Source organism: Hyperolius riggenbachi, chromosome 4 (assembly GCF_040937935.1).
Source record: "Hyperolius riggenbachi isolate aHypRig1 chromosome 4, aHypRig1.pri, whole genome shotgun sequence".
NCBI lineage: Eukaryota > Metazoa > Chordata > Amphibia > Anura > Hyperoliidae > Hyperolius > Hyperolius riggenbachi.
In genome coordinates this window covers 342,044,169-342,057,600 of record NC_090649.1, presented here as the reverse complement: position 1 = coordinate 342,057,600, position 13,432 = coordinate 342,044,169, and the positions used below count along the sequence as shown (strand labels likewise).

Sequence of the window (13,432 nt, the reverse complement as noted above, 5' to 3'; positions counted from 1 at the left end):
CATGGCTAACTCCTCAGTCACAATGTATGCACTGAAAATGCCTGCAATAACTTGATTTACAATGTACAAGTTAACATGGATTTGTGTATATGCTGCTATTAAGATGTTCATTGAGATCAAATGACACATGACTAGGAGCATTGCAAAAGTTTGGGAGATACAGCGAGGTACATTTAAAGAGACTCTGTAACAAAATTTTCAGCCTTGTTTCTTCTATCCTATAAGTTCCTATACCTGATGTAATGTGGTTTGGATTACTGCAGCTTTTTATAGTTGCTCTGTCTCTGTAATAGATCTAATCTTCTTTTCTTGTCAAGCCTTGTCGAGGCCAAGTTGAATGCACTGTCTCTGCTGTAATAAGGATTATTCACGCCCTCTGCAGGCTCTCCTGTGTGTGTATGAGTCACAGGCAATCAGGGGAGGACTGGGACATTTTGGCCTGGGGGGAAAACACAACCTAGAGGCCCTTTTACGCTATCCCCAGCCCAAATGCATACCCCAGTCCAAATAAATATCAATTTTGTGTGCAAATGTATGTAGTGTACATTTTAATGTTACATTAACTACATTAACTAGTTCCTGCAAAAAGGATATTTGAAAACTATTTTGAAGGAGGAAGGATGGGAATACAATACACCTGTGAGTGCTGTGGCAAGGGGGTGGTAGCTGCCAATGAGTGGCTCAGGAAGCATGGATTCATCCTGGCTGTTGATAGTGGTGTGATGGTGTGGAGGATATATTCTTACCCCACTCTAGGCTCCTTAGTACCACCTGGCCAATGTTTAAATGCCACAGCCTACCTGAATGTTGTTGCTGACCATGCCCATCCCTTCATGACCAAAGTGTACCTGGTGGCTTCTGAAGGCTACCAGCAGGATAATGCACCATGTCACAAAGCTCAGATCATCTAAAACAAGAAATAATGGCAGCGAGTAGTGGTAGTAGGAGGATTACTGCTAGGTGTAGCAGCAGTGAGACTAGGTGCAGCGTCAGTGAGGCTGGTATTAGGTGTAGCAGCTGGGAGGTTAGTGGTAGGTTTAGCGGCGGTAAGGTTGGTGTTAAGTGTGGCAGTGGTGAGTTTTGGTGACAGAGGTTAGTGCTAGGTGAGGCGGCAGTGAGGTGGCAGTGAAGTTAGAGTTATGTGCGGCGGCAGTGAGGTTTTTGTTAGGTGCTGCACCAGCGAGGTGTTTTGGCAGTGAGGTTAGCATTGGGTGCAGTGGCAATGAGGTTGGTTTTAGGTACGGTGCCACCGAAGTGTGGCGGCAGTAAGGTTAGTGCTAGGTGAGGTGGCCGTGAGATTAGTGCTACGTGTGTCGGTGGGGAGGTTAGCGCTATGTGAGGTGGCAGTGATAGAAGTGCTAGGTGCGGCCGCAGTGAGGTTACTGTTAGGTGCTGCAGCAGTGAAGTTAGTGTTAGGTCCTGCAGCAGTGAGGTTGGTGTTAGGTGCGGCGCCATTGAGATGTGGCGGCAGTGAGATTAGTGCTGGGTAAGGCGGCAGTGAATTAGTGCTAGGTGCAGAAGCGGTGAGGTTAGTGGAAGGTGTGGCAGCAGTGAGGTTAGTGTTAGGTGCGGCGGCAGCGAGGTGTGTAGCGGCAGTGAGTTTATCGCTAGGTGAGGCGGCAGTGAGATTAGCATTAGGTGCGGCAGCGAGATTATCGTTAGGTGTGGGGAGGTTAGGTGTGGCGGTTAGATTAGCGATGAGATTAGTGTTAGGTGCAGTGGTGGTAAGATTAGCGTTAGGTGCAGCGGTGAGATTTCCGTTAGTTGCACTGGCTCAATACGTTAGGTGCTTTGGTGGTGATGTGAGCATTACGTGTGGTGGTGAAATTACCGTTAGGTGCGGAGGTAAAATTACCATTAGGGGGGCGGTACCGGAAGCCGTCTGAGACACACGCATGTGAGAGAGCTCCGGCTCCGTGACTTGCTGCACTAGCATCCTGCAGAGACTTTGGACCTTTATATCTACCTGGCTGGGTCGTGGAATTCCTCTGGACTCTACTACACTTTCCAGAGATGAATACTAGGTAAACGGCAGCCGAGAAACTCAAAGAGTATGCTCGGGTGGAGATCCAAGATGGCGCCCGGACTACAGGGAAGGGAACCGCCGCTCCCCCTGACGCATCGGAAACACTCTCTGCACCCGCGGTGATGGAGGCCCCGCTGCCACCCAGATCTACCACCAAACATGGTCAGTCTAAGGGGCCGAAAGGGGGGGACAGGGGCCACATGAAAGACCAGGCCTCGGACGCACAAATATCCATCATGGCGGAGGGTGCGCCGAATCTGACAGAGGGGAAGGAATGGGAGAATGCCTCCAATGCTACTGCTGCTGCACAGTCTAATGAGGTAGAGGGCATGGAAGAGGATCCTGAACCCACATTAAAACAGGTGGCTGAACAATTACTCGGAGCAATATCACTTCTTAAAACAGACCTCTCGGGGAAAATAGAGGAGGTTAAAGTAGATATGGGCCTTATACGGCATGATTTACAAAACATCAGAGACAGAGTCTCCGACACTGAGCGCAGAATCTCGAATCTTGAGGATACTATTAACCCCTTGCCTGCAAAACATAATGCTTTAACCAAGACGGTGGAATTCTGGCGCCAAAAAGCTGATGATCTTAAAAATAGATCGCGCCGCAACAATATTAGAATTATAGGCCTCCCTGAAAGAACCGAGGGGAATGACCCTTCTGAATTCATAGAAGACTGGCTGCTTAAAGAATTTGGCAGAGAGAATTTTTCACAAGCATTTGCTGTAGAAAGGGCACATCGTGTACCTGCTTCTCCGCTCCCCCCTGGGTCCCCTCCTAGACCTTTCCTTGCTCGGCTTTTAAATTGCAAAGATCGAGATAGGATTCTCCAAATGGCCAGGCAAAAGCAAACCATTAACTATGAAAACGTGACTGAGTATTTTTCCAGACTTCTCAGTGGAGCTACAAAAGATCAGAGCCTCTTTCATCGCGGTCAAGAAACAGCTTAAAACCAAGGAATATAAGTACTCTATGGCATACCCAGCCCGCCTCAAGGTCATAGATGGCAATAAAGTGGTATTCTTTTCCACCCCACAAGAAGCTGCAGACTGGCTTACTACTAAAGGCTTTTCGCCTAGTGCTGATTAATCACGCAATAGAAGCCATATCTCTCTTGTCACCCTAGCCAGGGACGAGCTTGCTTAATATTCATCAAAATGTTTTGCTATTTACCTTAATATGAAAGTGTCTGATCATAGATGTATGTCATATTAATGTGCAGCAATGTTTGTCACCCACAACTGTGTGTCTCTGTGAATTTATGTCTGGGCTAAGTATTGCCTAGGATACTATCTTAAAGGCAATTCCCCCACTTGATATGCTGCAGGAATCTGCATGTTCTGATACGGTTAAATTTATTCCTCATGTTGAGGTGGTTTTATGTGTTATTAGTTTTACACGGTTCGCACCAAGGGCCTTGGCAGGGCAGATGCTGTTTAGTAATTCGTCAAATAATACGGACAGATGGTTGAAATATGGCTGAGATGTTAAGAATTCTATCATGGAACGTAAGGGGCTTAGGAGCTACTCAGAAAAGAAGCATGGTACTTTCCCAAATTAAAAAGTACAGTCCTCATATTGTGACTCTCCAGGAGACTCACTTTACTAAGGACTCATGCAATAGGATGACCAAATCATGGGTACAGTGGGCAAAACACTCTTGTCACACTTCTTTTTCCAGGGGAGTGACTGTCCTGATACATAGACGAGTTAGATGGGAGGCGCACAGGGTAGTGATTGACAGTGAGGGGAGATATATTTTTATCCATGCAACGGTAAATGGGAAACTGTTTAATATTCTATGTATTTATAACCCTCCGGGAACAACCCTCAGTATTCTCACTAAAGCTTTATCATTCGCTGCTAACTACCCTATGGCATTCACACTGTGTGCTGGTGACCTCAACCTAACTTTAGACCCAACACTGGATAAACTCCCACATACAGGTGGAGCAGGAGATGGTCACTTACAATCTTTTCTCTCTAGCTCAGGCTGGATTGATATCTGGCGTCTTAAATACCCTTCTCTGAGAGCCTACACTTGCTGTGCCTCCCATAATAATTCTCTATCGAGAATAGACCATATTCTGGGCTGTCAGGGTATGACCGCTATAGTACAGAAAATTGAGTTCAAACTGAGAGGAATCTCTGATCACTCACCTATTTTTTGTGAATTATCCACTGCAGGACCTCCAAATCGTAATAGTACTATGATCCACCCCTTTTGGCTGACTCTCTTTGGAAAACATGATAGAATCCCTGATCAGTTAACACAATTTATAGAGGCGAATCACTCTACTGAAAATAAATTATTGCTCTGGGATACATTTAAATCATACCTCAGGGGTTGTATCAAGTCATCCATTTCATTTATTAAAAGGGACTCCCATAGGGTTGAATTGAATCTTAGCGCCTCTCTGTCGAAAGCTGAAGATTCATATGCAAATAACCCCTCAGATACTAATAAAACGCAGTGGCTCCAGGCACAACGAATGTATAAAATGCATGCAGAGGAAAAAGCCAAGAGGAAACTATTTTTTACCAAACAACATTTCTTTGAAATGGGAAATCAATCTAGTAGCCTTTTAGCTCATATGGTTAGGCAGGACAAAGGGGGAACCAACGTGTTACGAGTTAAAGATGAGGCTGGTCAATGTGTCACAGATATCGATTGTATTAATGCCAGATTTAAAAACTTTTATACTAACCTATACTCCTCCTCCCTTAGGGTATCGTCATCTGAAATTGACAATTATTTAAATCCTATTGCATTTCCCACCCTACAACAAGACATGATCAAACTGCTAAATGCCCCAATCAGTGTAGATGAACTGGGCATTGCATTAGCGAGTATCCCAAATCAAAAATCCCCTGGGCCAGATGGCATACCTACAGAAGTTTATAAAAAATATTCGGAGACTGTGTTGCCATTATTCAATAGTATGCTTTCCCAATGTCTGCAGACCAATAGTCTACCTGAATCTATGAACGAAGCCACTATTGTGGTAATTTTGAAACCAGACAAGGACCCGGAGGACTGTGCCTCTTATAGGCCAATATCTCTCCTTAACTCTGATTACAAACTTCTCACAAAGGTGCTTGCAAACAGACTAAAACAGGTGATCCTAAATATCGTTGATGGAGACCAAACTGGGTTTATGCCTGGGCGATCCACCTCTATTAACCTCAGACGGGTACAAGTCATTGCCCAAATTGCATGGCAGGAACAGAGAGAGTGGGCCTTTGCTGCATTAGATGCGGCAAAGGCCTTTGACTCTATCGAATGGCCATTTTTATTTAAATGCTTAGAAAAGTTTCAACTGGGTAATAACTTTATTAATTGGGTAAACATGATATACAACCATCCAACCGCTAACATCAAACTTAATAACCAGCAAACGCAAACTTTCTCGCTGGCCAGAGGCACGCGGCAGGGGTGCCCTTTGTCGCCCATGCTGTTTGCCCTGGCCATTGAGCCACTTGCTATCATTATAAGGAACGACCCGGTCTTTAAGGGGATACCTATTGGGGAAACTGAGGAGCGTATAGGTTTATATGCTGACGATATGATCCTGTTTATGGAGGATGTGGAAAATTCTATACCAAGAGCAATTAAGATCTTAGACAAATTTGGGGAATATTCCGGGTTAAAGATCAACTGGGATAAGTCGGTGGTAACATTCTTTGGGAATAGTCAGATAGAGCTTGCGAGACTGGGATGCCCGGGTCCCCTAGTGGACAATTTTAAATATCTCGGAATAGTAATTACTAAAGACCCATCATATATTCTCCAAAAAAACCTGTATCCTTTATTGGACCTGGTAAAACAGAAATTTAAATCTTGGGCTAAACTACCCCTATCTGTAGCTGGACGCATAAACTTGATCAAAATGATCCTTTTACCAAAAATCCTATATATTTTGGAACATGTAGCGGTTAGTGTCCCCATTAAATTTTTTAGAGAATTAAACTCCGTAATATCTCCCTTCATATGGGGAAACACGAGACCAAAACTTAAATTATCAATATTACAAAAACCTAAGGACTCTGGGGGGTTGGCCCTACCAAACTTCTTCCTATATTATCTTGCAGGCCAGTTGAGATATATTAAGAGCTGGTTTGATGAACCCGCAATGCCCAAATCCGAAATGCATATCATTCACTTAATGGGGAATTGTCCACCTTTAGGTTTCCTTGAAACCCGCACTCCAGGTAGTATAGGAGGCCTCCCAGTACACAGACTTTGCTGTAAAGTCTGGATGCAAATCAAAAAGGCCACTAATTATACAGGGACTATACCTGAATCTCCATTATGGTTTAACCCCACTTTTCAAGAACTAATAGGATTACAGGAGGCTGGATGGTGGTATAATAGGGAGATACGTTGTATACAACAATTATATGAAAATGGCAATCTAAAATCATTCGAGCAATTGCAAACCCAATTTAACCTGCCTCGACAAAGTTTCTATAAATATTTACAACTGAGACACGCGTTGGCCACACAATTTAGAGCAAACAACCCACTCCTGTCAGATTTCCCATTGATAGGGATCTTTAAGACACAGGGGCCATCAGGCCTGATATCTATTCTGTATACCTATGCAGTAAACACTGCAAATGGTGATGACACATCCTTTGACAAATGGCGCGAGGTGATCCCAGAACTCTCCGAGGAAGATTGGGAGGAGATATGGGAGCTTCCCTCTCAGATATCTGTTGCAGCTAATGATAGACTCATTCAAACTTTTTTGATCCATCAAGTGTATTTAACACCTAAACGCATGATTAAAATGGGACACGACTCATCCGTTCATTGTCCCAGATGTAAAATGTATGCAGCTGACTATTTCCATATGATTTGGAAATGCCCACGCTTGAACAAATTTTGGGCTGAAGTATTTATCCTCCTTTCACAAATTGTAGAGATTCAGATTACCCCTTCTCCACAAATTGCTCTCCTTGGCCTATTAGACATTGAAATATGATCCAAACAGCATAGATCTCTCATTCGGAAAGCGTGTTACTTCGCCAACAAAACTATTGTTCTACATTGGATGAGTCCCATATCTCCCTCAATCGAGAAGTGGAAAAGCCTCATTAATGCCAACCTGTCATTGGAGCAAATAACGTTTAAAAACAGAGGATGTATAGGTAAATTTCTACTTACATGGACCCCATGGCTGGATAGTCCCCTTACGATCAGTACGTAAATCAGACATGCTTACTTTTCCTCCATTGTCGGCCCATGGCTAAGCCTCAAGGCCTATCAGTATATATTATACTATGGTATAATTACAATATGTAAGCATATTTCTCTCTGTATAGTTTTCTGCCCTGCCAAATTAAGCTTATCTAGCTAAACTAACTGATAACTGGATGCCCACTGGTTGGGCCAGCATAGTGCCCAAGGTGCGGGCTGTTTCTGTTGAATGTTATAACTTTATCCTGTTTATGTGTAGAGGATGTTCTTTCTCCAGTACTTATCCTCACTTCAGTGCTTATTGCTACGCTCCTGGATATGCTTTTTAGTTTATTACTTTGGAACAATTTTTTCTAGTCATGGACTATACTTCGGGCAGTTCTCATATGGATACCTCCTTTGACCAGCATATCCCAGAACAGTACTTCATATCCTATCGACTAACCCTAATTGAATCTATGTTCTTATAAGATGCCTTTTTATAATCCTGTGAGTATTGCACTGTATGTACGTGTTTCTCTGTGGTTGCATTCTTTAATAAAAAGAGTTTAAAAAAAAAAAATTACCATTAGGTGCTGTAGAGGTGAGGTTAGCATTAGGTGCGGCAGTGCGATTAGAGTTAGGTGCGGTGGTGGTAAGGTCAGTGTTAGGTGCAGTGGTGAAGTTAGTGTAAAGTGTGGCGGTGAGGTTAGCGTTAGGTGCGGTGGCGGTGAGGTTAGCGTAAAGTGCGACGGTGAGGTTAGCGTTAGGTGCGGTGGTGAGGTTAGCGTTGCGGGGGTTAGGTTAGCGTTGCGGCGGTGAGGTTAGCGTTAGGTGCGGCAGTAAGGTTAGCGCTAGGTACGGCGGTAAGGTTAGCGCTAGGTGCGGCGGTGAGGTTAGCGCTAGGTGCGGCGGTGAGGTTAGCGTTAGGTGCGGCGGTGAGGTTAGCGCTAGGTGCGGCGGTGAGGTTAGCGTTGCGGGTGTTAGGTTAGCGTTGCGGCGGTGAGGTTAGCGTTAGGTGCGGCAGTAAGGTTAGCGCTAGGTACGGCGGTGAGGTTAGCGTTAGGTGCGGCGGTGAGGTTAGCGTTAGGTGCGGCGGTGAGGTTAGCGTTAGGTGCGGCGGTGAGGTTAGCGCTAGGTACGGCGGTGAGGTTAGCGCTAGGTGCGGCGGTGAGGTTAGCGCTAGGTGAGGTTAGCGTTAGGTGTGGCGGTGAGGTTATCGCTAGGTGCGGTGGTGAGGTTAGCGCTAGGTGCGGTGGTGAGGTTAGCATTAGGTGTGGTGGTGAGATTAACGATAGGTGCGATGGAGGTGAGGTTAGCTTTAGGTGTGGTGGCAGTGAAGTTAGCCCTCCCCCAGTATAGGCAGCCATAGAACCAGATATAGGAAGACAGGGAAATCCTAGAGCAGTGGTTCCCAACCTTTTCCAGGTCGTGACACATCACGACAAACATTCAGATATCCGTGACACGTCACATCATGCCAAATATTCCGATATACATGACACGTCCCGTATGATAGAAAAGAGGGGCTCAGTAACAATCTGATGATGCTGCAGGCACAATGAGGGGCTCAGTAACAATCTGCTGATGTTGCAGGCACAATGAGGGGCTCAGTAACAATCTGCTGATGCTGCAGGCACAATGAGGGGCTCAGTAACAATTTGCTGATGCTGCAGGCACAATGAGGGGCTCAGTGACAATCTGCTGATGCTGCAGGCACAATGAGGGGCTCAGTGACAATCTGCTGATGCTGCAGGCACAATGAGGAGCTCAGTAACAATCTGCTGATGCTGCAGGCACAATGGTGGGGAGCTCAGTAACAATCTGCTGATGCTGCAGGCACAATGAGGGGATCAGTGACAATCTGCTGATGCTGCAGGCACAATGACGGGCTCAGTAACAATCTGCTGATGCTGCAGGCACAATGAGAGGCTCAGTAACAATCTGCTGATACTGCAGGCACAATGGTGGGGAGCTCAGTAACAATCTGCTGATGCTGCAGGCACAGTGAGGGGCTCAGAAACAATCTGCTGATGCTGCAGGCACAATGAGGGGCTCAGTGACAATCTGCTGATGCTGCAGGCACAATGAGGGGCTCAGCAACAATCTGCTGATGCTGCAGGAACAATGAGGGGCTCAGTAACAATCTGCTGATCCTGCAGGCACAGTGAGGGGCTCAGTAACAATCTGATGATGCTGCAGGCACAATGAGGGGCTCAGTAACAATTTGCTGATGCTGCAGGCACAATGAGGGGCTCAGTGACAATCTGCTGATGCTGCAGGCACAATGAGGGGCTCAGTGACAATCTGCTGATGCTGCAGGCACAATGAGGGGCTCAGTAACAATCTGCTGATGCTGCAGGCACAATGGTGGGGAGCTCAGTAACAATCTGCTGATGCTGCAGGCACAATGAGGGGATCAGTGACAATCTGCTGATGCTGCAGGCACAATGACGGGCTCAGTAACAATCTGCTGATGCTGCAGGCACAATGAGAGGCTCAGTAACAATCTGCTGATACTGCAGGCACAATGGTGGGGAGCTCAGTAACAATCTGCTGATGCTGCAGGCACAGTGAGGGGCTCAGAAACAATCTGCTGATACTGCAGGCACAATGAGGGGCTCAGTGACAATCTGCTGATGCTGCAGGCACAATGAGGGGCTCAGTGACAATCTGCTGATGCTGCAGGCACAATGAGGGGCTCAGTAACAATCTGCTGATGCTGCAGGCACAATGGTGGGGAGCTCAGTAACAATCTGCTGATGCTGCAGGCACACTGAGGGGCTCAGTGACATTATGCTGATGCTGCAGGCACAATGAGGGGCTCAGTGACAATCTGCTGATGCTGCAGGCACACTGAGGGGCTCAGTAACAATCTGCTGATGCTGCAGGCACACTGAGGGGCTCAGTAACAATCACGGGGGGGGGGGGGGGGGGCAGTGGCACAGCTAGCATAGTTGCCCCAGTATAGGGAATTTAGTTGCCTCAGTATAGCTAGTATAGTGCCCCAGTACAGCCAGTATAGTGCCCCAGTATAGCCAGTATAGTGCCCCAGTATAGCTAGTATAGTGCCCCAGTATAGTGCCCCAGTATAGCTAGTATAGTGCCCTAGTATAGCCAGTATAGTGCCCCAGTATAGCTATTATAGTGCCCCAGTATAGCCAGAATAGTGCCCCAGTATAGCCAGTATAGTGCCCCAGGATAGCGCCCCAGTATAGTGTCCCAGGATAGCCAGTATAGTGCCCCAGTATAGCCAATATAGTGCCCCAGTATAGTGCCCCAGTATAGCCGGTATAGTGCCCCAGTATAGCCGGCATAGTGCCCCAGTATAGCCGGTATAGTGCCCCCAGTATAGTGCCCCAGTATAGCCAGAATAGTGCCCCAGTATAGCGCCCCAGTATAGCCAGTATAGTGCCCCAGTATAGTCAGTATAGTGCCCCAGGATAGCTAGTATAGTGCCCCGGTATAGCCAGTATGGGTAGGTGGTGCCGCCCGCCCGTCCCCGCCGCTGTTATTACCTTAACATCGGCCCCTCTCCGGCGCATGTATTTATTCAAGCAGCGTATCTCCCGGCTGCTCTGTGTGTGATGCGCAGGAAGCAGGGCAGCGGCTTCCTGTAGCGGCGATATGTATCGCCGTTACTATGGTAACCGAGTCATGCTTCCTGCGCATCACACACAGAGCAGCCGGGAGATACGCTGCTTGAATAAATACATGCGCTGGAGAGGGGAGAGCGGCCGCTGCTAAGATAATAAGGCGATCTGCTGGGGAGACGAGCAGGGGGAGCAGAGAGCGGTGACACATAGCTGGTGCTGCCGCGACACATAAATGTGTCGCGGCACACTGGTTGGGAAACTCTGTCCTAGAGCATAAGTACCAAAGAGCCCCCCACCCACAGTAAGCCAGTGAGCCTCCTGACAGTTTTAGTGATAGAGAAGGAGACAGGGACACCCCCAATACAGTTTGTAGGGGAGAGGAGGTTGATATATCTCACTCACCATTCCAGAGTTCTGCATTTGCAGGAAATAATTGCTCCCGTTTGGGGGCGGAGCTTCGCGGCAATTTGGGGGCGGGGCTTCGCGGCAATTTGGGAGCGGAGCTTTGCCTTGATTTTGGCGGTGGTTCCTCCTGGGGTCCCTGCAATTCCCCCAGCACAGTGCATCTTCGGGCTGGGGGTGGAGTTTGGAAGCCACAGTGCAGCCAGCCAATGACCAATCTCGGGGCAGGCTCGGGGAGGAGCAGGAGTTCTCTCACCCAATGCCCTGGACTGCAGCCCGATATGAGTGAAGAGCTACTGCTGGGGGCGGGTCTTTAGATTGATCGGCCACAGCACTGCAAAAGTTATTTGACGGCACAAATAAAAAGTGCTGCGCAGCCGGCCCTGGATGCCTGAGGAGGCGGCGGCCCGGGGGGAATCCGACCCCCGTCCTCCCGGGCCAGTCCGCCCCTGCAGGCAATGTCTCTGCTCACAGCCAGTGTCTCTGCAAGGTTCATGGAGCTGAAACATTTCAAACAGCTGTGAGTGCAGAGAGATCAGTGCAAAGCCCAGACAAGCAGCTAAGGCAACACATGGGAGTAACATTCCAGAAATCAAGTCACATTTGAGAGGAGCTTCTGCAAACAGGCACCTGCTCTGATTATGTATTTCCTGTTTGGCAGCCATCTTCATTGTTTACAAAAACAATGAATAAAACAGTGATATTATCACCAGGAAAGCAGCGGGGTGTGGCAAAAATGTCACAGAGGGGGCTAGGAGAAGACAACAAACAGGCTGGTTACGTTTATTTATGTAAGATTTTCACAGTTCAGATTCTCTTTAAGAATGCTGGTGGGGACAGCTGAGACATTGTTCTAGGTGCATAGTAAAAAAGTATTTGTGCATAGAAAAAACGACTGGAGCCAGTGGAAAATGGTATGCACTCATGGGGTACACTGTTGGGTGCCTTAGGAATTGGGGATTGACTGCAGGAGGCACTGAAATAAATGGTTTATCGCAATGGCAACTACAGTGTCAGAGGTGCAAGAAGGGGATGGGGAGCTGTTTGTTAATGATTACTACTATTCAAAGTATCTATAGAAATGATTATTATGAGCACAGGACCAATAGAGAGGTAATACTGTAGTTGAGAATGGGCCCTTCGCGGCCTCTCTGGCCCAAGTGCCCCGATGCGGTCGCAACCTCTGCAACCCCTATTGCTACGCCCTTGAGAATAATCTATGAGGTCACTTGGCACAACTGGGGATATTGCTACAATACAGTACACTATATTTTTCATGACCACTTTTGCTTGCCAGTATACTTTGTCTGTATATGTAAAAAAAGATGTAGAGGAAAAAGCACATAAACATTTTCCTGTTGGTGTTGTTTCTTTATCAAACCATTGGTATGAGCAGATCACAACACCTTGTATGAAAAGAGATATTGATTATTCTCAAATTGTTTTTGAAATGTCAATAATATGAACCATAATCATTTGTTTTTTCTCATTGCAGGCTACGATAAAGCAGCTAAAATTGCTAAAACAGCTCACAAGAATGGTTCTACATTAAAGGAGACTGCTATTAATCTGGGAATCCTAACATCAGAGCAATTTGACCAGTGGGTCAGGCCTGAAGACATGCTTGGCCCAAAGTAGAGAACTGTAGATCTTGAAACTCAAAATATCTTCACCATTGCATTTTTGAAAAATGTTAAGTTCCCTTTCATTATACTGTGTAGTAAACATTTAATTGGGAAAGTTGATATTGGGTGCATTGCAGTTGATTTATTAATTTTTTTCTGTTTATTTTTTTCCTGACAAGTAGTCTGCTTCAGTTGTTTTTCAAAGGTACTGAAAAATATATTTGATACTCCCTCAGCTCTCCTTCAAAGTATATGTGCTAAAGTAGCTTAAAGAGACTCCGTAACAAAAATTGCATCCTGTTTTTTATCATCCTACAAGTTCAAAAAGCTATTCTAATGTGTTCTGGCTTACTGCAGCACTTTCTGCTATCACAGTCTCTGTAATAAATCAACTTATCTCTCTCTTGTCAGACTTGTCAGCATGTGTCTGGAAGGCTGCCAAGTTCATCTGTGTTGTGGTTCTGCTATGAACTCCCCCTTCCAGGCCCCTCTATGCACACTGCCTGTGTATTATTTAGATTAGGGCAGATTCTCTCTTATCTTTTACAAGCTGGATAAATCCTCCTCTGAGCTGGCTGGGCTTTCACATACT

General features: G+C 46.4%; 1 protein-coding gene across 2 annotated transcripts in view; it reads left to right on the top strand.

The window, feature by feature from the left end:
* Positions 1-12,960, top strand: part of FH (fumarate hydratase) — a 452,710-nt gene extending 439,750 nt beyond the window's left edge. For both annotated transcript variants that reach the window (XM_068231902.1, XM_068231901.1), the window contains exon 10: positions 12,711-12,960. In XM_068231902.1, the coding sequence (XP_068088003.1) occupies positions 12,711-12,853 (143 nt within the window). In that variant the 3' untranslated portion in view covers positions 12,854-12,960. The remainder of the gene's footprint in view (positions 1-12,710) is intronic.
* Positions 12,961-13,432: the final 472 nt, after the last annotated feature.